The sequence below is a fragment of the Neofelis nebulosa genome, chromosome 13 (genome assembly GCF_028018385.1).
Source record: "Neofelis nebulosa isolate mNeoNeb1 chromosome 13, mNeoNeb1.pri, whole genome shotgun sequence".
Classification (NCBI taxonomy): domain Eukaryota; kingdom Metazoa; phylum Chordata; class Mammalia; order Carnivora; family Felidae; genus Neofelis; species Neofelis nebulosa.
In genome coordinates this window covers 59815772-59843746 of record NC_080794.1, presented here as the reverse complement: position 1 = coordinate 59843746, position 27975 = coordinate 59815772, and the positions used below count along the sequence as shown (strand labels likewise).

The 27975-nt window shown below is 39.7% G+C and overlaps 2 protein-coding genes and 1 long non-coding RNA gene across 6 annotated transcripts in view; 1 reads left to right on the top strand and 2 right to left on the bottom strand.

Annotated features, from left to right (window-relative positions):
• Positions 1–10745, bottom strand: part of CC2D2B (coiled-coil and C2 domain containing 2B) — a 96834-nt gene extending 86089 nt beyond the window's left edge. Inside the window, exons 1-3 of the mRNA XM_058697294.1 lie at positions 10614–10745; positions 6408–6472; positions 2737–2802 (exon numbers count right to left, since the gene is read on the bottom strand). Coding sequence (XP_058553277.1) covers positions 2737–2802; positions 6408–6472; positions 10614–10731 — 249 coding nt within the window. The 5' untranslated portion in view covers positions 10732–10745. The remainder of the gene's footprint in view (positions 1–2736; positions 2803–6407; positions 6473–10613) is intronic.
• Positions 10746–10920: 175 nt separating this feature from the next.
• LOC131493131 (uncharacterized) lies at positions 10921–24236 on the top strand. Its single transcript, XR_009252480.1, has 2 exons — positions 10921–11032; positions 21041–24236. It is a non-coding gene; the product is annotated as an uncharacterized LOC131493131 (long non-coding RNA).
• The window catches only part of ENTPD1 (ectonucleoside triphosphate diphosphohydrolase 1), a 129332-nt gene continuing 123912 nt past the window's right edge, over positions 22556–27975 (bottom strand). For all 4 annotated transcript variants that reach the window (XM_058697303.1, XM_058697302.1, XM_058697301.1 and 1 more), the window contains exons 9-10: positions 27260–27397; positions 22556–25241 (exon numbers count right to left, since the gene is read on the bottom strand). In XM_058697303.1, coding sequence (XP_058553286.1) covers positions 25035–25241; positions 27260–27397 — 345 coding nt within the window. In that variant the 3' untranslated portion in view covers positions 22556–25034. The remainder of the gene's footprint in view (positions 25242–27259; positions 27398–27975) is intronic.

The following is a 27975-nucleotide window of genomic DNA, read 5'->3' as shown; positions in this document are numbered from 1 at the left end:
AGATTCTGTGCACTGTGCAGGCGGGGGGCTGTTTTTCAGGGACAGAGGGTGTCAGATACGGTGTGAAGAAGCTCTATTCTGGAGGAGGGGAATGGATCCACATGGTGTCAGGTCCTTTAAGACTTTGGGTTTTGAGCATTTGAGAAAATACAGCATCCTTTCTTGATAAAAGCCCTCAAGAAAGTCAGGATAGAAGGTATCCTAAGATACCTAGGAATAAACCTAGCCAAAGAGGTAAAAGATCTGTATGCCGAAAACTATACAAACTTATGAAAGAAATTGAAGAAGTAATAGAGAATCACTCCATGGATTGGAAAAACAAATATTGTTAAAATGTCTATACTACCCAAAGCAATCTACGTGTTCAAGGCAATTCCTATCAAAATAACATCAGCATTTTTTTTAACATTTATTTATTTTTGAGAGAGAGTGAGAGCAAGCAGAGGAGGGGCAAAGAGAGGGAAAGAGAAGATCTGAAGCAGGTGCTGCGCTATCAACTAAGAGCCCAACATGGGGCTCAAATAATGAACCATGAGATCATGACTTGAGCCAAAGTTGGACACTTAACTGACTGAGCCACTCAGGTGCCCCAACACCAGCATTCTTCACAGAGCTAGAAAAAGCAATTCTGAAATTTGTACAGAACCTGAAAAGACTCCAAATAGCCAAAATAATGTTGAAAAAGAAAAGCGAAGCTGGAGGTATCACAATTCTAGACTTCAAGCTGTATTACAAAGCTGGAATCATCAAGACAGGATGGTACTGGCACAAAAACACATACATCAATGGAACAGAATAGGGAACCAAGAAATGGACCCACAAACATATGGCCAACTAATCTTTGACACAGCAGGAGAGACTATCCAACGGAAAAACAAAAAGACAGTCTCTTCAGCAAATGGTGCTGGGAAAAGTGGACAGTGATATGCAGAAGAATGAACCCAGAACACTTTCTTACACCACAGACAAAAATAAACTCAAAATGGATGAAAGACCTAGCTGTGGGACAGGAAGCCATCAAAATCCTAGAGGAGAAAACAGGCAACAACCTCTTTGATCTCAGCCCCAGCAAATTCTTATTAGACATATATCCGGAGGCAAGGGAAACAAAGCAAAAATGAACTATTGAGACCTCATCAAGATAAAAAGTTTGCACAGCAAAGGAAACAATCAGCAAAACTAAAAGGTAACTGATGGAATGGGAGAAAGTATTTGCAAATGACATATTGGTTAAAGGGTTAGTATGAAAAACTATAAAGAATTTATCAAACTCAACACCCAAAGAACAAATAATCCAGTGAAGAAATGGAGAAAGACATGAATACACACTTTTCCAAAGAAGACATCCAGATGGCTAACAGACACATGAAAAAATGCTCAACATCATTCATTATCAGGGAAATACAACTCAAAATCACAATGAGGTACCATCTCACAGGTGTCAGAATGGCTAAAATTAACAACTCAAGCAGCAACAGATGTCCACGAGGATGCGGAGGAAGGGGAACACTCTTACACTGTTGGTGGAAATGCAAACTGGTGCAGCCAGTCTGCAAAACAGTATGAAGTTTCCTCAAAAAATTAAACATAGAACTACCTTACAACCCAGCAATTGCACTATTAGCACATGCACTCCAACGTTTACAGCAGTGCTATCAACAATAGCCAAATTATGGAAAGAGCACAAATGTCCATCAAATGATGAATGGATAAAGAAGATGTGGTATGGGGCGCCTGGGTGGCTCAGTCGGTTAAGCGTCTGGCTTTGGCTCAGGTCATGATCTCATAGTTCGTGGGTTCGAGCCCCGCGTTGGGCTCTGTGCTGACAGCTCAGAGTCTGGAGCCTGCTTCAGATTCTGTGTCTCCCTCTCTCTCTGCCCCTCCCCAGCTCACACTCTGTCTCTCTCTCTCTCTCTCTCTCTCTCTCAAAAATAAATAAACATTAAAAAAATTTTTTTAAAGAAGATGTGGTATATATATACAATTGAGTATTACTTGTCTATCAAAAAGAATGAAATCTTGCTATTTGCAACAATGTGGATAGAAGTAGAATGTATTATGCTAAGTGAAATAAGTCAGTCAGGGAAAGACAAGTATCATGATTTTACTCATATGTGGAATTTAAGAAACAAAACAGATGAACATAGGGGAAGGGAAGGAAAAATAAGATTAAAAACAGAGGGAGGCAAACCATAAGAGACTCTTAAATACAAAGAACAAACTGAAGGTTGCTGGAAGGGAGGTGGTGGGGATGGGATAAATGGATGATGGGCATTAAGGAGGTCACTTGTTGGGATGAGCACTGGGTGTTACATGGAAGCGATGAATCACTGGGTTCTACTCCTGAAATCAATACTACACTGCATGTTAACTAACTGGAATTTAAATTAAAAAAAAAAAAGTAAAAACACCTGGGTGGCTCAGTTGGTTGCATGTCTGTCTCTTGATTTCAGCTCAGGTCATGATCCCAGGATTGTGGAATTGAACCCAGCATCTGGCTCCACTCTGAGCATGGAGCCTGCTCAAGATTCTCTCTCTCTCTCTCTCTCTCTCTCTCTCTCTCTCTCTCTCTCTCTCTCTCTTTCTCTCTCTCTCTCTTTCTCTCTCTCTCTCTCCCTCTCTCTCTCTCCCTCTCTCTCTCTCTTCCTCTCTCCCTCCCTCCCTCTGCCCCTCTTCCCTGCTTGCACTCTCTCTTTCTCTCTCAAATTAAAAAAAAGTGTAAGAAAATTTATTTACCTTAGGCCATTGATATATCTTATCATCAATGAGTAGGTGAGTTAAAGATTTTTCACCTTGGTTAATCTGAAACACAACATAAATAAGTGGTATGGAAAAGTTAATATTCACAAGTACGGCCACAATTGTGCTCATAAGTCTTTTGTCCAAAGGGATAAAAAACAAATTTTCTCAATGTTTTTCTTATTTTTTTCATTTTTTTTTCTTTTAACAAGCATATACATGTTTTCTCTTGAGATGTCATCTAGCATGACCAACTCAACTTTTCTTGGCTTTAGGTTTGAAGAAAAAAAGCATGGAAAAGAACTTGAAGATGTTGGGATTTAAGGAGCTATATATTAAGGCTGAATTTTCACTCTTTTTTGACAAAGAAAAGTTTATTATGATGCATATTGCAGTAAACAGTAAATCTGAAAATAGGAAAGAAAAAAGAAGCATTACCTGAACATTTTTTAGTTTTTCTCTTACTTTGCCTCTTGACATTTCTATTACGTTTTGATTTTCTTCTGCATCTAAATCTACCAAGAAGTCAACATAATAACATAGAGTTCATAACACTTTCTAATAACATAATTAAATAGCAATAGTGGCAAAAGTACTTACTAAATAGCTAAATTGCATGTATTTCTAAAGATTATGACAATTATGAAGACTCGGTCATTGCCCCATGTGAGCTCAGAACCTAAGACCATGGCTGTTGTCCCTTCCCTCTTTTTCAATCTGGACTAAAAACAGGATGGAATTTTGTTCTTTTTGTGACTTTTCCCCTAGCTCCTGTATCCTCAGCTATCGGCTAGAGTTTTTCTTTGTAGTCAGGCAAAAAAAGAAAAAAAAAAGCAAGCTCAGATAAGCATGAGAATAGTCATATTCTATACAAACTATCCCGCAGAATATACAAATAACAAAGCAAGGTTATTTCAATCTGATTAAACTGGAGAAAAAGGAATCTGAAAGGAAGAGAGATAAGTTTCTAGGTACCTATTTTAACTACTAATGTCGGTTCTGTAAAGTCAATATAATACTACCAACCCCCCACTTCTGCCAGCTCTTAGGGATATGAAACATAGGGTATAAAGAAGATTCCAGTGTTGTGTGCACACCAACCCATGTGTAATTTTCTGCTTATCCACCCGACAATCCACCAGATGGCCTGAGAAGGACAGGGGTTGTGCTGTCCTATGTACCTTAGAAAATGGAGGGCCTATTGGTTATTCGACCTAGCATTTGTCTTTTTCTTCTCCTTTGAGTACTCAAAGGTTGCATAGAGGCTGGTGGAAATAAAGCCTAAGTATAAAGCTAAATCACTGTATGTCATGAGAATCTTACTGCAGTATTCCTTGGTAAATTTAAAAATTGCTGGTTGGTTTTATACTCTACTCCCAGAACTTAGAACGGCAGATGCCACCAAGTAGGTGCTCAATAAATGTTTGATGGATGGATGACCAGGGTTCAACCATATTTATCTGTGTTTCTCCCTGAGCTCTACACCTTCCCGAAGCAGGTTCTGTATCTATGTATCTTTACGGTCTAACACAGTCTCAAGCACTAGCGGCTTCTCCACATTTGTGAAAAGGGTTAGAAAACAAAACTTGGCTTTATTACACATATTTACTATGTATTTTCTTATGCCCATCTCGCATTATCCAGGTAGTTTCGTTTCTGTTTGAACCCATCTCTTAAGAAACGGGTTCCCAGCTGAAACCCGAGAATTAGATGTAGATGTACATCTTTAAAAAACAGAAACCAACAGTATCAGAGTGGTGGTATACTTATTGAGAAGCATTTTGGAGATGCTTGTCTATATTTTCTTCTGCACTGTTATCTTCTGACATCTGCAAAGAAGTTGAGGTGGGGGGTTACCTTGCATCTTTTTGTTTTATCTTTTCATGTGGTCATCAGCCCTTTGAAAGTCATCACCTTTAGTATGCCAAGTCTTACTCTTTGCCTGTTTTCTTAAATTTCACCTTTTTATCAACTGATATGAGCTCTTTAAATATGGTGGATTTTAAATTAAGAAACTGCTGTCTGTAATATCCAAAAGGACGTTTGAATGATAAAATCCAATGGGTAAGTTCTTAGTGTTCACGTATTGCCAACTTCACATATCTTTTAGGAGGGTCAAATAAGATCAGACATATGAAAATACTTTGAAACCCAACACTATCAGTGTTAGCTATTCTTTGATTACTCTATAGCATCTGATGATGTTGGGCACCTTTATTTTCTGAAAACTTTGTATGTCACTGTTCTCCACTCTTCTACCTCTCTGGCGCCTTATCCCGTGTATTCTTCAATGGTCACACTTCTCTTCATAGCTTAAATGTGGGCATATTCCAAGGCCTCGGAGAGTGTGTGCACGCATTCCCAGGGCTTCCCAAATCTCTGTCCAATCTTGACTGCTATCCTGAATACCATATTTCTAGCTGCTTACTGGTTTTTCTGATTGAATATCTTACCATTATCAAAAACTCAATATGTTCAAATGAGCTTTTATTTCTTTTACAGTTTTTTAGGCCTTAATATTCTGCAGTTACACCATACTAGCGATGTTAAGTCTTTTTTTAGGACAAGATAGATTATGAGTTTGTTTTTCATTTCAAGTTTAAGAAATACAATGGCAAAAGACTCTTTAAATTACAACTAAAACAAAAGACATTATCACAGTAAAAGCCTCGTCTATAGAGCTTCTGAAAGAACTTCAAAATCTACCAGTGCTTCCTGGACCACACTTAAGAACTATTGAGGGGTGCTTGCGTGGCTCAGTCGGTTAAGCGTCTGACTTCGGCTAAGCATCCGACTTTGGCTCAGGTCATGATCTCACAGTTTGTGAATTCGAGCCCCGCTTCAGGCTCTGGCTGAAGGCTCAGAGCCTGGAGCCTGTTTGGGATTCTGGGTCTCCCTCTCTCTCTGCCCCTCCCCTGCTTGCACTCTGTCTCTCTCTCTCTCTCTCTCAAAAATAAACATTAAAAAAATTTTTTTAAAGAACTACTGAATGAGGCCAACATAAACTAAGATGTTCTGTTTTTATTAAACCTGTAGTATCTTCCTCAACACAATTAAAAATACCTAATTCTACTCTTGACCAAGGAACAGCAATCCTTCAAGGTGGGATGGAATATCAACTTTGGCAAGTGACTGACAGAGGTCTCCCTTTAATTCCTAATAAACTCATCCAGCATTTCAGGGTTCTGCACATTTCTCTGTAACTTCCCACTAGAAGGCAGGGATAAAACAGGGATAAAACAGTGATGCAGAAGGTGAAAGAATTCACCTGGGGCAGAACAAAGGAGCTAGAAGTTTACTGACTCCCCACAAGGAGGCGGCGCACAAGACAGTAGAGGAGAGGCTGTTTGCCAAGAGGCAGTGGGAGAGGGCTGTTTTTAAAGAGGGAAGTTGAAGAGGTGTGGCAATGAATGGAATTCCCCCTTTTTTGGTAACTGTGCCTGGTTGTAAGTAGCCCTTCAGTTAAGGCCTCTGGATATTTTGAGGCCGGTGGCCTGATGGGCCTGTCTGTGTTTCACTGCTCAAGCCTATTTGCCTGAAAGTGGTCTCACATGAACTATATGACTTGAATATAGAACCAAATATATCACATTGTTCAGGATTATCCTACATTTATAATTGGGCTATTAGTATAATCAAGATCCTTATAAACTCCATCAATCCCTTACCTTTTTTTCCATATCTTCTCTCCTCTTTGAGATCTTTTTCATGATGGTTCTTTCATTTCTACTTCCTAAATAAATAAGAAAATAGTCTTAAGGATGATATATTACTGAAAGTATGATGTGATATTTAAAAGTATGCTACTTAAATTTAACTAGAAACTAAACAAAGAAATATGCCATCACTTTTAATATGCAGTAAAAATGCTGGTTAATGTAATAAGACATGTAAAAGAAGAGGTATAACTCTTAGAAAAGAGAAGAAAAGTTATCATTGTTTGTAGAGGATAGGTTTTTATATGTAGAAAACCCAGGACACTCAATCAAAAAGTTTAGACACAATTAGAAAGTTAAGTGGCAGAATATAAGATCATGTATATAAAAGTTAATAGCTTCCCTATATATTAATATGACAGAAAAAAACTTTCATAATAGCAATAGAAAAACATTTTCATAATACCTAGGAATAACTTCAATTAAAATATGTGGGAACCCTCCCAAACTATAAAACTTTAGTGAGAAAAAATATCTGATTAAACATGGAGATATTCACCAGAGGCAGGGAGATTGGTTAAGAGGCCATTATAATAGTGGAGGTGAGAGATACTGGAGATCTGGATCAAAAATAGACGTGGGTGGTGCTCCTGGGTGGCTCAGTCAGTTAAGAGTCTGACTCTTGATTTTGGCCCAGGTCTGGATCTCACCATCTTGGGATAGAGCCCCACGCTGGGCCCCTTGCTGAGCATGGAGCCTGCTTGGGATTCCCTCTCTCTCTCTCTCTCTCTCTCTCTCTTTTAGTCTCTCTCTCTAAAAAAAAATGGAAGTGGGAATGGAGGGTGGAGAAAGATTCATTTAAAAGGTATAAGTCACAAGATCTCATGAGCAATTAAACATAGGACAAAGTGAGGGAAGAATCAAGGACTCTAGGTGTTTGGTTTTAGTCATCGAGAAGAAGTATCATTTCAAGTATTGTCAATGTAGGAATGAAGGTGGAGTAGGGAATCAATATGTTCAATTGTTGGGTGTTACTAATGGATGTTTATAGGACATTCAGGTGAGACATCCAGAAGATGATTAAAAATACTGTATAAAAAAAAAATTAAAATACTGGGGCGCCTGGGTGGCTCAGTCAGTTAAGCGTCTGACTTCGGCTCAGGTCATGATCTCACGGTCCGTGAGTTCGAGCTCCGCGTCGGGCTCTGTGCTGACAGCTCAGAGCCTGGAGCCTGCTTCAGATTCTGTGTCTCCCTCTCTCTCTGACCCTCCCCCGTTCATGCTCTGTCTCTCTCTGTCTCAAAAATAAATAAACATTAAAAAAAAAATTAAAAAAAATTAAAAAATAAATAAAAATACTGTATAGAAGAGAACAGAACAAAAGAGAAGTCTAAATTAGCAAAATTCTTTGTTTAATCAGTAAATAGACATTTAGGAAATAGATTTAAGACTCTTTAAAGCATCTTTAAAATTCTTCCTAACAACGTACCTAAATTAGGCACAACAGGAATATGATGTCAGGAAAACAATTTTTAACTTACTTTGCATTCTGCAAGAACATCTAAAATGAACTTAAAATCAATATCTGGCTTACTAATGCCTACACCTGTAAATTTTATCTGCTAAGCTCGGGGAAACATTAGCGAAAACACATCCTACAGATAGTTAAATTACAATAAATCAAATAAAAAACTTATCATACGAGAAATTTTTAACCAGATATTGTTTTGCAGACTTGGTGATGTTTCTAACCTGGTTCATTTATTATTCCATAAGATAAATAAATGATTATAGGCAAAATATTAGATAAAATTGAAGATCTGGAAAAAACTGCATTTGCTTTTTGAAAATTTGCCTTAGGGAAAATTGTGACTCATACCTTCTTACGGCAATTCACTCCTCTTTATTAAAAAATTGGCTCCAATAAGAGACTTAAAAACTGAGAACAATCTGAGGGTTGATGGGGGGTGGGAGGGAGAGGAGGGTGGGTGATGGGCACTGAGGAGGGCACCTGTTGGGATGAGCATTGGGTGTTGTATGGAAACCAATTTGACAATAAATTTCATATTAAAAAAAATTGGCTCCAACAGTTAAACCCAATCTTCTCTTCAAGATTATTGCTAATTTACAATTCTTGCAGTTAAAGCTCTTTCTAAAGGGTAAGGAAATTGAGGATTAGCTTTTTTTTTTTTTTTTTTTTGGATAAGATGACCTGGAGGTCCATAGTCAAAACCTGAGAATTAAAATCAAATAGTTCATTCATTCTTTTCTAATCCAGAGCAAACGGAAGGCAATTTATGTGTATAAATGCCACTTGCTTAGCATTTAGAAATCTCTGTGTTCTGCCAATTTATCCAGTTACACCTTTATCACCAAGGTGATTCCTGAAGTGAAATTTTATGTTGTGTGTAAATTTAACACTCAATCACCTTGATTACTTCTGTCACATGCCATTTGATTTCAGGAGTGTTAGCAGAATAAAATCACAAAAAAACTCTAGCATATGGAATGGTCACAAAATGCATATTCTGTTATCTAGTATTATTTCTTTGGTTAATTATGAACTAACTAGAAGTTTGTTTTTCCTTTAGTTTTCCCCCAGCTCTTGGAAATCTTTCCAAATGTATTAATCCATCTTCCTTCCTTAACGGAACTGAATTCAGTCTCAAATCCAATTTTATCTCTATCTTAGTTCATCGATTGTCACAGAGTCTGATCAGCCCTTTTTGAACTCCTGTGTAGCAGTGTTTCTCAAATAATGCCTTCCCAGACTTCTTTGATTTGCATTATGATGGTATGCAAAAAACATAAAACCTCACTCAAAGTTATGATACAATTAAGGTAATGGATAGCATTTTGCCAACATCAAAATTTATTAAATATATGGCAAATATTATTACTAAGATGTGGAAAAGGTGGAATTTAACAAAAAATTCTACAATTGGTTAAATACAACAGCATTATTTCACAAGATGTTACAAAAAGCATCCTGGCTTCCAGGTGTTTCATTACCTGACAAATTTGAAAACAAATACCTTTTAGTTAACTATAATCTTATTTTCTAAAAGAAAAAACTAGGAACAAGTGGCCTAACAAAGATTTTCTGTGAATTCATATAGAAGTCTTGGAAAGGCATCAAAATGGAATCATCCACTGCACAGGACTAAGCCCCCAAATCATCATAAGCTGCTGCTGTAAGTCAAGAAAGATTTGGGTTCACTTCCCTTGAGACTTCAGGCACATAAAAACTGAATAATGCCAAAACAGGTTACAAAAACTATGGCATATTTTGAAAGTTTATAACACACACACACACACACACACACACACACACACACACACACACAATGTAATGTAATTTTGCTACTCCCAAGTTAATCACAGGATTTTTAAAAAATGTACTAATTCATAGAGCAATAGTAGGTCCAGAAACTGGACACAGGTTAAGTCCTGTGATGTTGTCTTTTATTTAAAACTGACAACATATCGCAGTGCCTGTGCTTTGAGTTTCAGTCCGAGAGAAAGTCAAAACGAGGGGCCCTTTCTGAAAGTGAGGCTAAAAGACCACTTGGTCTTCCTCCCCGGCTAAGCCCTGCTTCCCACTCTCCAACATACACCTTCCACTACAGCCTGACCACTCTTCTTGCCACTCCCTGCCACATCCATCCTTTGATTTTTGCAGTTTTCCTCTAATCTAGAGCATTTCACGTCTCAAAGCCTAATTCAAACCCCGCATCTTCCAGAAAATTGTTACTCTGACCCTTCTGTGACCTTGAAGAGCACTTACGATTGCACTTTTTCTTCTTACATCCTACTTTGCAAGTTCAGCTTTCTGCCTACCATAACGTGAGGATGAGAGCTGGGGTACGAACTCATCCGTCCGCCACCAATCCTAACAAGATGTTCAGCACACAGTAGACAATAAATAACATGGTCTTGGATTTGCTGCAAATCAAGCTCGACTCCCGAATGCTGGAAAATGGGAGTGTTTCTCAACCCTCTCAACTCCCAAAGGGCATGATTGACAGGTCGGCCAGGTTCTGGGGACTACAAGTTTCTAGCGGCCTGTGCGGGTCTCTGGTTACTGGGGGCCGCCGCTGGTTTTGCCCACAGAGCAGGACTCCAACAGACAAGATAGTGGGGTCCAGGGGGCTTTGACAGGCAGTATGACATTCACCTGGATGGAGAGTGCACTCTTGTTATGTTACGAGGACGCACCATTTATTGCGGACTCTGGGAAGGTCACCAACCGCCCAGCAAGGATCCCGACCACCGCGCCCGCCGCCTGCCCAGCGCTCGCTCCTCGGGCACTGACGTCAAGGCGGTCCAGGAGCATGCGCGATGCGGCTCGTGAGGGGTAGAGCGTGCGCCTTCGGGAGTCTTCGGGAGTTTTCGGTGCGCTACGTCTGTTCACTCGCAGCCTGGGCTTGTGACTCGAATTGAGGCGTCGGAGTCTGTCACTCCTGGCTTATAGTTCCTGCAGGAACGCCGGCTTTGATCACCCGCGGGCTGAGTGCGCGCCCCGGTGGCCGCAGTTGCCTGAGGGTCTGTTCTGGAAGAAGCCTGAGAGCTGGTTGTCCTGGCGCGTGGGAGCCCCGAACTTCTCTCGTCATGGTGAAGAACCGTATCCCCAACGGGTGAGTACCTGCCGCGAGCTTCCCGGCGCGCACGGGTCCGCAGCGACAACCGGAGTCCTGGGGGACGTGCGCGCGAGACCGCTTGTCCAAAGTCAACGTGCGTCGAGTGGCCTCCCGCCGGTGTGCGCGGCGGATGGCGCGGATGGGGGCGCTGATAGCGTGTATTTACTGAGATGTATTATAACTACACCTAAGTGTTATGAAGTATATTGGCCTGAATATACAACAGGCTAAAAGGAGGCAGTGTGGGATTTGAGATCTAATACTGGACAGTTTGTAGTTTAGGGGGATTAAAAAAATATCTATATCTATATCTATATCTGTATCTATATATACACACACACGTATATGTATGTATATATATATACACACACATATATACATATATATATCAGACTTAAATATTTTCAGGTTTAAAGGGAAATAGTATTGGTCTAGCAGATATCTCAGTTTAGTAGTCCCAATCTCACTTCCAAAGTACTTAAGTTATTTTTATTTTATTTTAATTTTGTTAAGTTGCTGTCATTATCAGGAACTTCACATGAAAATCAAGATTTCTTGAAAAATCAGATGTAGGAAACCAGATCTGTACATGGCAATAGTCGGTGATTTGCAGGGTCTTCCCTGTGAGGAGTAAGCCTCCCCGGTTCTTCAGTCCAAGTGTCCCATCCCCCTGTAGCCTCTGCAGCACCGAGACTTAGTTTCGTTGATTTTTTTTTTTTTAAATCATATCTTTATTTGGGACATGTCTTACTTAGGTATGTCAGCCTGCCTGGCATTTGAATTTGTAACTCCAGCTGTAAAGGGTAAATGGGAGGAAAGAACTGAAGTTTATTATATTACTTGTTTCCAGAATAAAACGTCATATTGAGTGCAGTGAGGCGGTGCTGTGAAGGACTGTTTTGTCAAAAAGGGTGGTTACCTGCCCTATTATGAACCTCATAAGATGACTCCACTTAAATATGCTTAGAGGCCCTTCACTTGGTGAGTTGTAGTTTTAGCATCTGAACAGCCTGGGTGATCATAGTTTTCAGTGTCCTACCTCCCACCTGGGATTATGGTGAAAAGTAACAGTGAAAGTGCTTTGTAAACTAAAGCCTCTAAACAAACTAGTAGCAGTAACTCTAAAACAGCAGTTTTCTTGTCTGGAGGTATAGACTTACTTTTACCTTCCAGTGACCCCTCTTCCCAAAGTTTTTTGTTTTGTTTTATTTTGTTTTTTAAGAAAGAGAAGAAATATATAGGGCTACAGATGAGAGATACTCTAATTGGGATAGATTTAGAAAACAATTTAAAAATGTACAATTGCCCTTTTAAATTATAGAATATTTTAACATGAGTTTTTCAGAAATGTGCTGTTTATTTGATCCAATTAGAATACAATTTAATTAAACTCTCTGCCTTATTTTTTTTCTTTGAGAAACTGCCCTCTGTTATAACAGCAACTCCTGGTGATTGTACTTTGCATCCAGTCTCTTTTCCAAGTAAAATTCTGTGCATCGCTGTAAGAGCCCTGATGGGTTTTATACATGTTGTGACAAAGTAATCACACTGAGGATTTTTCCATCTCAAGCCACTACATTCATATTCAAAATAATTGTGATTCTCAGTCCTATACTATGTCTTCCTCCACTCATTTGCCCATTTTTCAGAGCTGTCACAAAACCAGAGGGTCCGCCATGAGAAGGACAGCTATAGCTATGTATGCCGGGGGGGGGGGGGGGGGGGGGGGGGTGAGGGAGGAGGTGGGGGAGAAGTCCTGAAAAAAAATGAAATTGGCAACAGAGTAGTATTTGAATAGGTGGAAAGATTTTTCTAGTAGACATTGTCTATAACATCGTTCTGTCCCTGCCTCTATAATCTTAAATTAGTATTTTCATCCATTCACATAGCTTGAATGATTGGCAGCTTAACAACTTCTTGATCTGTTAGTAGTGCTAAGAACACTACAGTTTTTCTCCATATAGTCTCTACCTTTTTTTAAATTGTTTAATTTTGCAATGGTAATTGCCTTTTATCTTACAATGTGTCCAAGAATTCTGTAAGCAAGTTTTTTTTTTTTGTTTTTTGTTTTTGTTTTTTTTTGTATAGTGTACGCTAAAGATTTCTGCCTTCTTTAGGAGCTCAATAAAATTTTATCTGTCTGAAAACCAGAAACCCAAAAGTATTGCATTCCAGAAGCAAAAATTGGGAATGTATATAGACTCACTTTTTTTAAAAAAGTAGCTGACTAGATAATTCAAATGAAGCACCAGTTTATTTCGATTCCATCATTTATGTTATTGTGGAAACATTAGTTGTGGAAATAAATGAATTGAAAAAAGTGCATGTTTAGTACTGTTTGCAATATTAGCAGATGATCTAAAATTCCTTTCATATGGTTTCCTTGTATAGTTAATACTAAAAGAACAGCTTCCAACTGGATGTCAAAACCAAAGATGAACATGTTTATAGAATTATCATGGTCATAATTGAATATCATTCATAATGGTGGAGTTATGCTATCGAGGAAAGAATAAATGTCATAACTATTTATGGGTATCTTATTCCACAATGAAGAATTCCATCAAAGAAATGATCTTCTAGAAATGTCACAAGCAAAAATCTAAGAGTTAATGAGTTACTTAAAAATGAGGCCTTTTATTTAGAGATGAGGCCTTTTATTTACTTTTGATAGAAATTATTTTCTAATTTTTAAAGAGAAAGAAGCCTAATCCAACATCATTGGTTTGTTGGATTTTGGTGCCATTTGGATTGTATTTAAAAACTTGAGAAACTGTATTTTTCATCTAGATAAGTTATCAAAATCAAATTTCTGTTTTTGCAAAGTAAAGGACTACTGGAACATAGTAATCATTCCTTTTTGAAGGATAGTTTTGCTAGATATAGACTTCTTGGTTGGCTAGAATTTTTCTTTCAGCATTGGAATGTCATCCTACTACCTCTGACAGTCATTATTCCTAATGATAAGTCAGCTGTTAATCACATCTAATCAGTACATTAGGTAGTGATTTTATGAAGCCAAACTTATTCAATATTAATTTAATGTTTATGGAGTATCTGTGGTATGGCAGGCACTGTACTATGAAGAAAGACAGACATGGTCACTCTCACAGAGTTAATGGTCAAGAGAGAAACCACGATTTGTCAGAAAAAAAATTCACATAATCATGTGTGTAGTTACAAACTCTGTTAAGTGCCAGGAAGGAAGGTAAAAGGTATGTCTAAAGAGAATAGGTGGATGGATGACAGACACTTTCCTGAGAACTGATATAGGAGCTGCAAGCTGAGCATGACTGAAGGGGTGACATGGGAGAAGGGGCAGAAGGAATAGCGTGGAACATTGGGAGGACTGAGGAAAGGAAACAAGGTGAAGCCAGACTGGGGAAGGAAAAATGGAACAGCAATGAAGCTGGAGAAGTAAGCAGGGCATTAAAATGCTCATTTTAAGAAATACTCATGTGTTAAAATTAGAATTCATAAAAAATAACAGGAAATAATTAGATGACAATTATTTTTAATACCAATTTCTTTACTTTGTTTTTCATAAAAAGTTATAAAGATGTTTAAAGTTAATGAACTGTACTTCTTTTAAAAAAATTTTTTTTAATGTTTATTTATTTTTGACAGAGAGAGAGAGAGAGACAGAGACAGAGCATGAGCGGGGGAGGGGCAGAGAGAGAGGGAGACACAGAATCTGAAGCAGGCTTCAGGCTCTGAGCTGTCAGCCCAGAGCCCGATGTGGGGCTTGAATCCACAGACCGCGAGATCATGACCTGAGCCAAAGTCAGACACTCAACCGACTGAGCCACCCAGGCGCCCCAATGAACTGTACTTCTTAATTCAAGATTAATCAGAAATTAAAACAAGACATCTCCAAAATAATGTTGAAGAAATGACTTTGTTTCCTGCTTACTAAAACACTGTAGGTTTTCATGTTTTACTTTGATTATTCCTACATTTAATACATATTACCACTTAGTATAAATCAGTGATGATGATGTAAAATTCATAAACTATTTTCCTTCTTTTACCTATTATCCAAGAAAAACAAAGACAAAATATTGTTTTGGGTATTGAAAGTTTACGTCAGGAATGAATACTACGTTATTCACTGTAGAAGTGTTGTACATATGTAAAACCTTCCATTATTTTTGTGTTTTCTTTTTGAGGGATGAAGCAGTAAATTAAAATTTCATACATGATAGCACTCAGAAAGCAACTAACCAACAAATTAGGCCCTATTTATTAAAGAATAATTTCTTTATCATCTTGAGTTATTAAACTATTTTTATTATAATTGTTATTTTCATTGCAGGTGGAGCACTGTGATGCCAATTGGACATCCTCTACCTGGGACACAATTTATTGTGTTTAAAGTACCTTTAAAGGGAATATGTAAATTATTTTCTTATTTATCATGTAAGGAGAAGAATTGGGACTGATGTAATCCATGTTTACTTAATGTTATGCTTTTCTTCATAAAAATATGTGAATTGTAAGTTTCCAGCAAATGTTTGGCATTATGGAAGTAACAGTAGATGTTTTCACACATGTAATTATTAATTGCTCATTCTAGTGGAAGGGAGTATTTTGAATTAATTTTTAAATAACAGCTTTATTGGTGTGTAATTCATCTATTCATATTCACCTGGTTAATGTAAACTGTGGTTTTTAGTATCTTCATGATGTTGTGCAGCTGCTACCACAATTTTGGAACATTTTCATCACCGCTCCCTCCCCCCAAACCCAAGCACAGTAGCAGTCACTCCTCTTTCCCCCTAGCTTCCACCCCCACCTCCCAGGCAACCACTAATCCCCTTTCTGTCTCCATAGATGTGACTGCTCGGGACATTTCATGTAGATGGAATGGTGTATCTGCCCTTGGTGATTGGCTTCTTTAGCATAATGTTTTTAAGATTGACCTATGTTGTAGTGTATGGCACACTTCATTTATTTTTCTTGCCAAGTTAATTTTTCAATGGTTCAATTTATTTTATTGAAAAAAAAATTTGACAAGATTAAATTTTTTGAGCAAAAATATCTTTAATCCTAATGTTATTTTTGGTTTTTAGGTTTTGACCTATTTAAAAAACAAATCCAGGGGCGCCTGGGTGGCTCAGTCGTTTGAGCGTCCGACTTCAGCTCAGGTCATTATCTCACGGTTTGTGAGTTCGGGCCCTGCATCGGGCTCTGTGCTGACAGCTGGGATCCTAGAGCCTGCTTCGGATTCTGTGTCTCCCTCTCTCTCTGCCCCTCCCCCACTCACATTCTGTCTCTCTCTGCCTCTCAAAAATAAAGAAAACTAATAAAAAAAATTGTTTTTAATCAAATCCAAAATAATCCAGAAATAAAGATGGATAACTTTTTAGTACTTCCCCCCGAAATCAGCACTCCTTTACTAATTTGTCATATCCTTTGTGTAGTATTTCCTAAAAAAAAAAAAAAAAATCAAAATACTTGAAACCCATGCCATGTTTTTATATGACCTCAGATGCATGACAGCTTTGCTTTCTCCTGCTTGCTCTGACATTGGGAACATATGAGCACATAGTTCAGAGTCTTTTATGCTGACCCCCAATTTAACTCAGCCTTTTCTTTCATTGGTCTTTAAGTTACTTTTTTAGCATATTGAGATATAATTCACATACCATAAAATTCACCCTTTTAAAGTATATAGGGAAGTGGTTTTTAATATATTCATAGAGTTGTGTAATCATTGCCACCAATTCCAGATCATTTTCTTTCCCTCAAAAAGAAACCTTGTACCCATTTCCCCTCCTGTTGGCCCCTCCTACAGTCGCTTAATCAACAGAGTGACCCAGGCTCCCCTAAAACCTTGTTGTAGAGGAAAATAACTCTTGAACCTTGTTCAATTGGATTGGTGCCATCAAAGATGTCATCTGTCATTTTTTCCCTGATTAGGTGACATTTTGTCTTGGATATCTTGCTGCCATGTCATACTTCAACATACATGTAACCAAACATACCATCATTTCTTTACTTCCACACCACTCCTTCCCAAAAATACAAATTAGCAAACTCTTTAACTTTCCTGTTTCTCCTGAAAGCACCACTGTTAAGCCTGTCAGTCAACTTCAAATCCCTTGAGTCGTCTCTGTCTTTCTGGTATCCTATATCAGGTCAAGGGCTAAAACCTATAGATTTTTTTCTCCTATAACGTGTCTCATATTCTCCAGGTCTTTTACCTGATTAGTCAGCAGCTCGTCTCTTTTATTCTTTTTTGACCGGTTGTGCCTAAATGTAATTTTCATACCCATTCCAGGTCCTTCCTAAAAAAATCTTCAGTTCTCTCTGCCCTCTGCATTGTTTTTAATGTGTTTCATCTAAACTCCTTTCCATATTCTTCAAGGCCCAATTTAATCTGGCCCCGTTCTCATCATACTCTTCTCTGTTTCCTACAACAAACCATCTCTTCACTATCTCACGAACATTCTTGATTCTGTAATAGCAAGACTAAAAATGACTAAAGGTACATTAATTGGGGTCTGGATATTAAAATTCTAAAACACTATAGATAATATTATGCAGACATGACAAAAAGGATTTTGATCTATGAATGTTGATACAGGGCAGAAGAGCTGGGAGAAATCTCTCCGAGGCACACCAGGCCTTCAGTGAGTGCAAGGCATTTGTTCCCCAAAGGCAGATAGCAAGGCAGACAGAAATCTCCAGAGGCATGGAAAACTGACCCAAAAAGAAACCCTTGGGGAATGTTGTGTAAGAGAAAGAGTAAGCTTTGTAAATTGCACTTGAGCTGGCCCACTGGGACAGGCTGCCAAATGGCATTCAGGCTGAAGATGACCGCTTATCTGAGAGTCAGCAGAAGGAACTCCATGGAATGCTAAAGTAGTGGCATTACCAGGCAGCTTGTTGGAAATGGAGAACCTCAGCCTCACCGCAGACCTATGCAATCATTTTTTGATTAATTAAAATTAATATCTATTTTGGGGTATCTGGGTGGCTTGAGGCTGTTAAGCGGCCAACTCTTGATTTCAGCTCAGGTCGTGATCTTGTGGTTCGTAAGTTGGAGCTCCGTTGTCAGGCTCTGTGATAACAGCCCAGAGTCTGCTTGGGATTCTCTCTCTGCCCCTCTCCTGCTCATGCCCGCGTTCTGTCTCTCTCTCTCTCTCCCTCAAAAAAAATAAAAACTTTAAAAAAATTAGTAGTAATTCTTAGGTGAGTTACATACACATTACATTTTGATAAGCATGACTTTTAGGATGCATTCTAATCCTTAAAATTCTACTTAAGTAATATGTGCAATCAGGTGCTGTGTGGTGAGCTATACAGAAACTAAATGCATGGTCCAAGAAGGAAAAATTCAATGTAGGTAATCCAAGGAGGCACCACCAAAGAATCAGGAGTTGAGCTGGTCCTTAAAAGCTGGAGGAAGACGTAGATCATGTCAAAGATTAAAAAATATGGATACCGAAGCAGAAATAGTGGTATGGACCAGACTTCCTGGCAGTGGAGATAGAGATTAACTAGGACTGTTACCTTAGTTCCTGCTAAAATACCTCTGAGGCCAACTTTTCAGAAAGAAAGAAGTCACGTATCTTCCCCTGAGGAGCTTAACTCAGACACCGAATAGAACAAATAGAATGGTCTAAGTGTTCTTTTATTTTTTTATTTTTTTTTAATGTTTATTTATTTTTGACAGAGAGACAGAGCACGAGTGGGGGAGGGGCGGCGAGCGAGGGAGACACAGAATCCGAGACAGGCTCCAGGCTCTGAGCTGTCAGCACAGAGCCCAACGCGGGGCTTGAACTCACAGACCACGAGATCATGACCTGAGCCGAGGTCAGATGCTCAACCGACTGAGCCACCCAGGCGCCCCTGGTCTAAGTATTCTAATGCAGGCCCAGGGAAAGGGCTGCACTAGCACAGGGAAGAAGTTTATTCTGACTTGGAGATGTGAAAAAGACTTCACTGAAGGCATCTGAACTGCGCTTTGAAGGTAGAGTGGGGCAAAACTGTTCCAAATTGAGCAAAAACCTGAACAGTGTTGGGTGAAGAGGCAGTCTACCGTATTTGGAGTGTAGGTAATGTCAGAGGGGTGGAGTGGGATGTAAGCCTGGAAAGAGCTTATAGGCATGGATCAAAAAGCTTGAATGTTGGAGAGTTTGACCGTATTTTGTAGGCAATGGAAAGCCACCAGCAATTTTGTTAGGAAGCAATGTGATAAAACCTCCTTTTTAAATATATATGTATATATTTATTTTGAAGGGGGGAGTGGCCGAGGGAGAGAGAGAAAATCCCAAGCAGGCTCCATGTTGTCAGCATTGAGCCTAGCATGGGGTTCCATCCCACAAACCACGAGATCATGACCTGAATTGATATCAAGAGTCAGACACTTCACCAACTGAGCCATCCAGGCATCCAAAACCTGCTTTTTATAAAACTTATTCTGGCTTTAATAGGCTGGAGACATGACCACCATTCCTGGTATCAGGTCTTTACTGGGGTGATAATAAGATTGGAAAGGGGAATCAGAATGAAAAATGTTGCCATGGCAAAGTGTGCAGGTGCTGTTGATGAAGTTGATTCTTATCCTGGTTACTTGAGGCAGTCATGGGTTTAAATTATGATACAATTCAGGCAGGGCAGGTTTAGGAGGAGAACCAGTGTGGTTTAGGTCACAGCATTCCCTACCTAGCTCTCAAGGCTTGCCTCCCCTTTCTTAGAACTTCATTATAAGGAATGATGTCGTTTCTTAGGTGACGGTGTCTCATTTGTCATCGACTGATCCATATTCTCTGGTGAGCTTTGCTCTTCAACACACATTCAATAGGGATATTAAAATAAAAAGTCAACTCAGGTGCTGATGAGGGTGATGCCACTACTGTATCAACTTAAATTTAAAATCGAGAAATGTAGGGGCACCTGGGTGGCTCAGTCAGTTAAGCGTCTGACTTTGGCTCAGGTCGCGATCTCGTGGTTTGTGAGTTCGTGAGTTCAAGCTCCATGTCGGGCTCTGTGCTGACAGCTCAGAGCCTGGAGCCTGCTTTGGATTCTGTGTCTCCCTCTCTCTCTCTCCTCTTCCCCTGCTCATCCTCTGTCTCTCCTTCAAAAATAAATAAACATTAAAAAAATTTTTAAATAGAGAAATGCAAGGGGCGCCTGGGTGGCTCAGTTGCTCAGTTCGTGATCTCACAGCTCATGGGCTCAAGCCCCTCATTGGGGTCCGTGCTGATGGTGTGAAGTCTGCTTGGGATTCCCTCTCTCTGCCCCTTCCATGCTCTCTCTCTCTTTCTCTCAAAATAAATAAATAAATAAACTTAAAAAAAATAAAATAGAGAAACGCAAAAGGTATAGCAGTGCTTCTGTCACATGTATAGTCTTAAATGCCAGTTTTCTAAAGAGAAGGTTCATGGAGGTACTCCTTTCCCCGTTACTAAAAAATCCATCATACCTGTGATAAAAACCAATTATATTCAGTTGTATTAGGTTCATGTACAAATAAAAACTCGGGTAGTTAACTACACATTGTCCTAAACACATAAAATGAAGAAAATAGACACATGTTCTTTTAGGAAATCTACCATTTGGGAATATATGGCTAATTTGCCAGCTGCTAGAGCATCCTGATTGAGGCTGTGGAAAGAAGTGGCAGATTGACTGTCAATTACTTGAAAGTAATGACATTTTTAAAGAAGGATATTCCTTGACAAGATAAGTAGACTATAATTTATAGAAAACACACTTCATGTTTTAGTTTAAGGAGACACTGTGGTGGGTTCAATCATTGTGCCCCCTGCTTCACTCCTCTGTGTATTGGGATCCATCATCTGTGTCCTTTGCCTTATGACCTAGCCATTCCTCCCAGTGTTTCTCCAACTTGTCATGTTGGGCTTGGTCACATGACCTACTGTGGTCAATAGAATGTGAATGGAAGGGACAGGGGCCTGTCCTGGCCAAGGCTATATAAGAGGCCTCCCATGTTTCCTCTTACTCTCTTGTGTCCCTGCCATTCATTTCTCGTAGGAGAATGCAAGATACATTGGAGCAGGCCTGAACCAGACCAGCTGCCTGGAGGAGAGCTGCCCAGCTGATATGCAGACCCAAGGACATGAAAATCAACCCATGGACATGCAGAATCATGGACATGGGCTTACTGTGGTAAGCCATGCAAACTTTAAGGTTGTTATAAGTTTAAAAGATAAAACTCACACAAACTGAAAAGAATCATGGTTAGCGAGCACAATTAACTATAAGCAACTGTCCTGTTTTAACAAGATAATGATTATTAAAACCTGAATCAGAGAGAGACCAGACCAATCTGGGTGAAATTCAGCTCATCTTTAAAGCTGATGATAAATAAGAATATATTTTAACAGTAATTTTAATATAATAATGTGGTAGCCTTTGTGAGCTATTAAGAAACTAACCTTTAATATTCAGATTTACAATTTGATTATAGGATATAATCATCAAAACTATCTTGTGTCATCTTTGAATCCAGATTAAACTTCCCGAAGGTCTTTCATCAGGCATCTTGGCCTGAACAACAGGCATCTCTGCCTTCACAAAAAAAGGCAGCAAGACCTGAGGAATAAAGTGAAATTCTGAGCTGAGATCTTAAAGAAGAATGATGTTTAAGAATAATGTTTTAACTTCATATATAATAAATAACAGCAAGATGCTACAGTGTCTATAGCTGTTTCTTTTAATCCCCCGTCAGTAGAAAGACAAAGGATTATGGCCTGTGTCTTTTTAAGCCTTGAACGTATTTTTAGACATGTGCTGTCCAGTGGAGTAGTGACTAGTCATACGTGGCTGTTGATCACTTGAAACATAGCTGGTCCTCATTCAGATGTGCTGTAACTGCAGTGCACAACAGCGGGCTTCAAAACTTAATGTGAAAAAACAAATGTTAGTGATTTTTATATTAACTACATGTTGAAATGATAATACCTTGGATACAATTTCTTAAACTCTTCTTAGTTCCCTACTTTGCACCATCTCTTACTTGCAGAGATTTTGACTGATACAACATTAAAATGAAGTATACTTTTAAACACTTTTATTTATATTGCATTTTATATTTCTTATTAAAGAATTGGATAAGGAGAAAACTTTCTCTCTCTCTCTCTCTCTCTCTCTCTCTCTCACACACACACACACACACACACACTTCATTCTTTTGTCTACAGAAGTAACCATTTCTGATGTGGTCCACAGAAAAAAGTTTCCCACCTTCTAAAGGAATGGCAGAACTAAGTTTAGGTGAAGGGCCAGGAAGGACTGGTAATCATTTATAACCAGTGGCCAATTCAGTATTAAAATCAGTTGACAGTGACCCATTTTATTTAGCCTTTCTCATACAGAATGGCCCAAAGCAGATTCCTGAATCTGCCACAAAACCATCTTTCCCTCCAACAGAAATGAGATTAGGTTGTGCCTGCTGATCATCTCCATGACTTGAGACTTAAAACAAGTGGAATTTGGCTCCCGAATACCTTAATGCACTTGTTTTGGACCCAGGCCGCAAGACAGAAATGGAATAAGAAAAGATTTCCATGTTTATTGAAGGAAAATTGTGGATTATAATTCCAATTTGCCAAGGGACGGTGTTTATAGAAAAGACAGAGCAATAAACTTGGGACAGAAGACATGAATTTGAATATCCACTCTACCATCTACTCGTCTGTGTGACCCTCATTTATAAAATAGAAATAGTACTTATGCCCTCATGGGGTTTTTTAAGAATCAGAATAGAGAATGTGCATCACAGGGCTTTGTGTATGTAGACATAAGGAAGAAAGGAGCTGCTGTTGGCTCTAGTTATATGACTTTTTATTTTCATCAGTATCATCAACTATTATTTATCTGATGCAGAACTGCGATGCAGTGAGCAAGCACTATAATTAAGAAGCCAGGAATATGGGGAATCCTTGATTAGCATCGTATGCCACATATATCACCATGCAAAGTACGTGAACAGAGTATCGGTGTTGCCATGACAGACTTTGTGGACTTAAAGCAATATTAACTCACAGGTCCATCAGGGAAGAGATCATATGTCTACTTCCCTTTCTACCATGCCTGTGATCCCTGTATTCATACAGAGTTAAGTGTGTGCTTAGAAGTTATAAAGAGACAGTCTAGTATATTTGGGAGAGAAAATAATGGCTAAGTGCATTGCAGGCCTTAGGTCAGCCACTTGGGCAAGTGACTTACCCTCTCTGAGCCTCAGTCTGCTTCTGTGAAATGGGAGTGGTAGTGGCTCTCTTCAGATTGTTGTAGGGATTGAATGAGAGAATGGACGTAATGCATGGAAGCACAGAACATGGGGACACAACAAATGCTCCATAAATACTACCTGTGACAACAGAGCCACTTCTAATAAAAAGAGTTTAAACGTGCCCAAACTTGGCTTCTTATTCCTAATCAAAGTACAACAAGTTCAACTGTGAGTAGCAGAAAAGAGAAAGTTCCTGTTCTCAGTTTTATTAAGCTTGTATTCACCTGGATGTTGTAAAAAAAATGACTTAGTTATTCAAGACATATAAGGGCATTTGGCTTCCAGTTTGTGGGAAAGCTTTTCCTCCCCCACCCCACCTCCTCCTTGCATCAGCTCAACAGTCGTCCCCAGATCCAGAGATGGGAGCTTGGGACAACGTCAGAGTAACACATCACCACTCCACACTACTCAACAGGTAACTCTTATAGCAGTCATTAAAGGAAGAAGGTACAGGGTCTCTTCACGTTTATGTGACAAGGTCCATAGCTGCTGCTTCTCCCACAAAATAGTCCATGGAATAAGTAAAGAGATCCCATTCTTGTGTGACAGGAGTGGCAACAACACTTTCAGACCTGGTTCCTGGCACACTTTGATGAGTAAATGCCATGGCAGTGAAAAGGCATGCTGTAGCTCTCACTAAATTAAACCCTGTGACAGTAAGGCCTGGAGTGGCTTTAAAACTCAGTGGGCATCTTGTGGTGCAATTGATTAGCATATTTGGCTATTAACTAGAAGGTTGATGGTTTGAACCCACCCAGGGGTGGTCTTGTCTCCAGCTAATTTCTGGGTGGGCAAAATATTCTGGAATTAGTGGTGATGGTTGCACAACACTGTGAATATGCTAAATGCAATTGAATTGTACACATTAAAATGGTGAACTCCATGTTATATGTATTTTTATTACAATAAAAATGAAAGCCCAATAGATACACTGAAGGCTGCATTTTCCAAATTCTTCATTGTAATTGTATTTTTCTTCCTGACATGTTTACCTACCATGTAGTATGCCCTTATATCTGAATGCTTATATGTCACATCAGCTTTTAAAAAAAAATCTCTGGTCTGGGGGTCCTGTTCTGTAGCATTTTGGCATCACCGAGGAACATGTAACTCATCCACATCCCTGTTTTGGATTGGCTCAAGTATTGTATTAATTACACAAGCACATAAATTCCCTTGCGAGACTCTTTGGCTCTAGCACATATTTGTCTCGTCTAGAAAATTCTCCTGTGCAAACAGCAGGCTGGGAATGAGATGTGTGTTTGCCCTCTCCAGAGGCATTGTATGGCGTTCTTAATAAATGGGCAACAGGAGAAAGAAAGGGTCTTTGTGAGTACAGCTGAACCGGTTCCTGAGATTCTTCTTTTAGCCAGCGCAGCTTCCCAGCACAGGATGCAGGACCCTCAGTTCTTCAGGACAAAGTCAGGATTGTTCTTTTATAGAGCTAAGATCATGAAAGGCAGCAGGTCTTCCAGACCTACACAAGCACAGAGTACAAAAGAGAAAAGGGGAGATGGGAAGGACTCACAAAAGAGACGACGTCTGCAGGGTAGTCCTTGAGGCAGGTGGTGGTGAATACCTCCCATGGAAAGGCTGCAGCAAAAGCCAGGGAAGCTCTGTGCTGGTCAAGACTGGCCTTGGTGAGCAAGGAGGGATGACTTTGTACACCACTGTGGAAGAAAATGCTCCCTGGGCAAGTTTTTTTCTCCAGCCAGCAGATTTCAGCTGCTCCTGCTATACCATGTCTTTCCAGAAATACGAAGGCTTGTGAAAGATAAACAAGCCTATGATGGCCACTGCAACCAGGATCAGGGAGAAGAGGACCATGAGGAAGACATATGTGGAGTGGGAGAGAGGTGTGGACAGCGGCTCCTCAGCGGGGATCATGTTGGTCAGGTTCAGCATGTAGCCCAGAGTCCATCCGACACTGCTGCTGTGGATCTGCAAAGTGGGGGAAAGGCTGTTGTTTCTGGCCAGAGGGTTAGATGAGCTTTCACACAATCCCATCCATAACACTGAGCAACAGCAGGTGGAGAGGGCTGTGTCCAGTTCTCTTAATGGATCGTGTTTACATTCTAAGTTGGGAATATGGTTGTGGGGAAAATGGAGCCAGAGCATGTGATTAAGGTGAGTTGAGGAGCCTCACTGTTATATTCCTGAAATTCAGAAGGGAATTTGGTGAATAACTGCTCAATTCTCCTGCTTCTGCCAAGAAGAACTTACAAAGTTCTCTGGTCAAAAGATAAGAGAATAAAGACTGTTTCTGGTCTTTACCATCTATGTCAGGCCCAGGAACTTCATCCATATGTAACCAGGACATCTTTATGATTCAAAGAGGAAAGACTGGGGAATAATCCCAGCAAGTCTGTGTTACTTTGTGGAAGTTGGAAGACTGTACATATGCATGAGAAAGGATTCTTACTAAAGATAAAAACATGCCCTGGGCCTGCCATCTTGGATATTTTCCAGTCACCTCAAAACATACTGGAATACAGATAGTCTATGAATAATAAATAATTTTGAAAATGTTTTTATTACATGAGTTGTGCATGGTCATGGTGGGAAAATGAGGTTGTACAGAAAATCCTAAAAAGGAAAATTAAAACTTCCTATATTTGATCACTCAGAAGTTGCTGCTATTACCTTTTTGTGCTGCGGCCTCCCAAGTCTTCTCTGTGCATGTTTTTTTCATACAGAACATGTAATTAAACTGTATAGCTCATGTCTCAAGGCATCATCACTGGCATGAACCGCCTTATATGTTTACTTTTACTCACTTTATCCAATTATTTATAAATCCTAGAAATGGAGTAATTGGATAAAATGATGTGTGTATTTTAAGGCTCTTAGCACATATTGCCAAAACAGTCTCCCGAAAGGTTGTGCCAATTCACATTCCAACCAATTTCCATGTGGAAATGCTCCTCTCCCCAAACCTTTACCAGTGCTGAGAATAATTTGTAAAAGGTCCACTTCTCTTGGTGGGGGACAGGAACCTTATCTGACTTCCCTTAATGGGGGCGGAGGGGTGGGGGCAGGGTCAAGGAAGGCTCAGAGTTAGAGAAGTTACCACCTGGGGTTTAGACATATTAGCTCATTCACCGAAGTTCAAAGAATAGAAATCACTCATAAATTTGACATAAACACATCCTTCAGAGAGACAAAATAAATTGTGACAAAATGAAAGACCAGGATATTAAAACAAGGAAAAGATTTGCATTTGAATTAGCAAGGTCAACATTGACAAAAGAATAGTGAAGACAGTATTCTTAAGGCTGCTACAGCCCTGTGCTTCAATGCTTTGCTTTGCTTGAAGTCACCATATTTAATAAAGGGAGTCTTGTGTTTTGCCATTAGTGGGTATGGGTCGAAAAGGCAGAGAGTTGCCCATCAGTGTAAATGTTTCTCTATGCCTGGATACCTGCAGGTGGCGCTCTGGTAAAGCACAGCCGTGAGGCTGCTTCTGTAAGGCTGACGCTAACCTGACTTCTAAGCAAAGACCCCCATTCACAGTCACTCATCTCCTTCTTTACACTAAGCTTTCAATTTAGTTAATCTTGATGAGCCCTGATGAGAAGCCATGATAATCATTTGGGATGATTTGGGATAATCATTTGGGATGATGGCCTTTGGGATGGATGTTGAGGTCAGCAAACAGAATCAATGAGGCTACTGAAAAATTCTGTTACATTACTTTAATATCTCACTGTTTGTTTTATAAGGAATTAGTCACTGTTGTATGAGCAGAAAGGAGAGGCCCAGAATACAGGTAGTGCTCCTTAGATAGGTTATCCTCAACTGGCCGGTCAACATAGGAGGGCCTGACACAAAATGTCAGCTTGGGTTACAGGTGAATGGTAGAACAGGACACCAGGCCAAACTTAACAGGCTGACTCCTACCTCTTTCAAACCCAAAGCTGCCTCAGTCACCCAATCAGCCCAGCAAGTACCCAAATTACCTTGCCCATGAAATGAATATTCTTCCAGGAATCAGCTGTGAAATGATAGCCATTCAGAAGGAGAGAGAGGATATAGGCTCCAGAAAAGCAATATTCACTCAGGTACTTCTCCTTCACATCACCAAAATATGTCTTCAGCTGGAAGTGAAGTGAAGGAAATATCACACATGTACAACAGACACCACTCCATGGCCCTCTTTTCACCATCGGAGCTGAGCAATTGAGGAGAAAGGCCCAGCCCAGCCAGGCCTGAGCACTGGCCTCTCCAGAGGGCCTTAGGAGGGGGCTGCACTCCTTTAGCGGATGCAGGGGCTCACAGTTTAGGGTCTGTTATGGAAGCTTTTCCTCCACTGGGTTCTATGAGATAGTAATACGTGCTCCCCTGAGTGTTTTGTTAGCTGTAAAGTGCTGAGGTACTTTGAGGGGCTCTTTCAGAAAGCTCTGAATACCCTTCCTTCCTGTTCTCAGACAGAATATGAGGGAGAAGTCCGAGCCTCTTGCACAATCTTCCTTCCTTTTCTGGTCAGTGCCAAGGAGAAGAGAACCCATTTTTAATTAATTACACCTCTTCAGAATGAAAGCACCATTCACATTTGCAACCCTGTCAACTTAAAACAGCTGTTGTTTTGACCTACCCCTAGATGATCTTTTTTGATTAGAGTAGACCCCATACCTCTCTCCTCCCTGGAAACTTTCATCAAGAAGTACTAGATTTT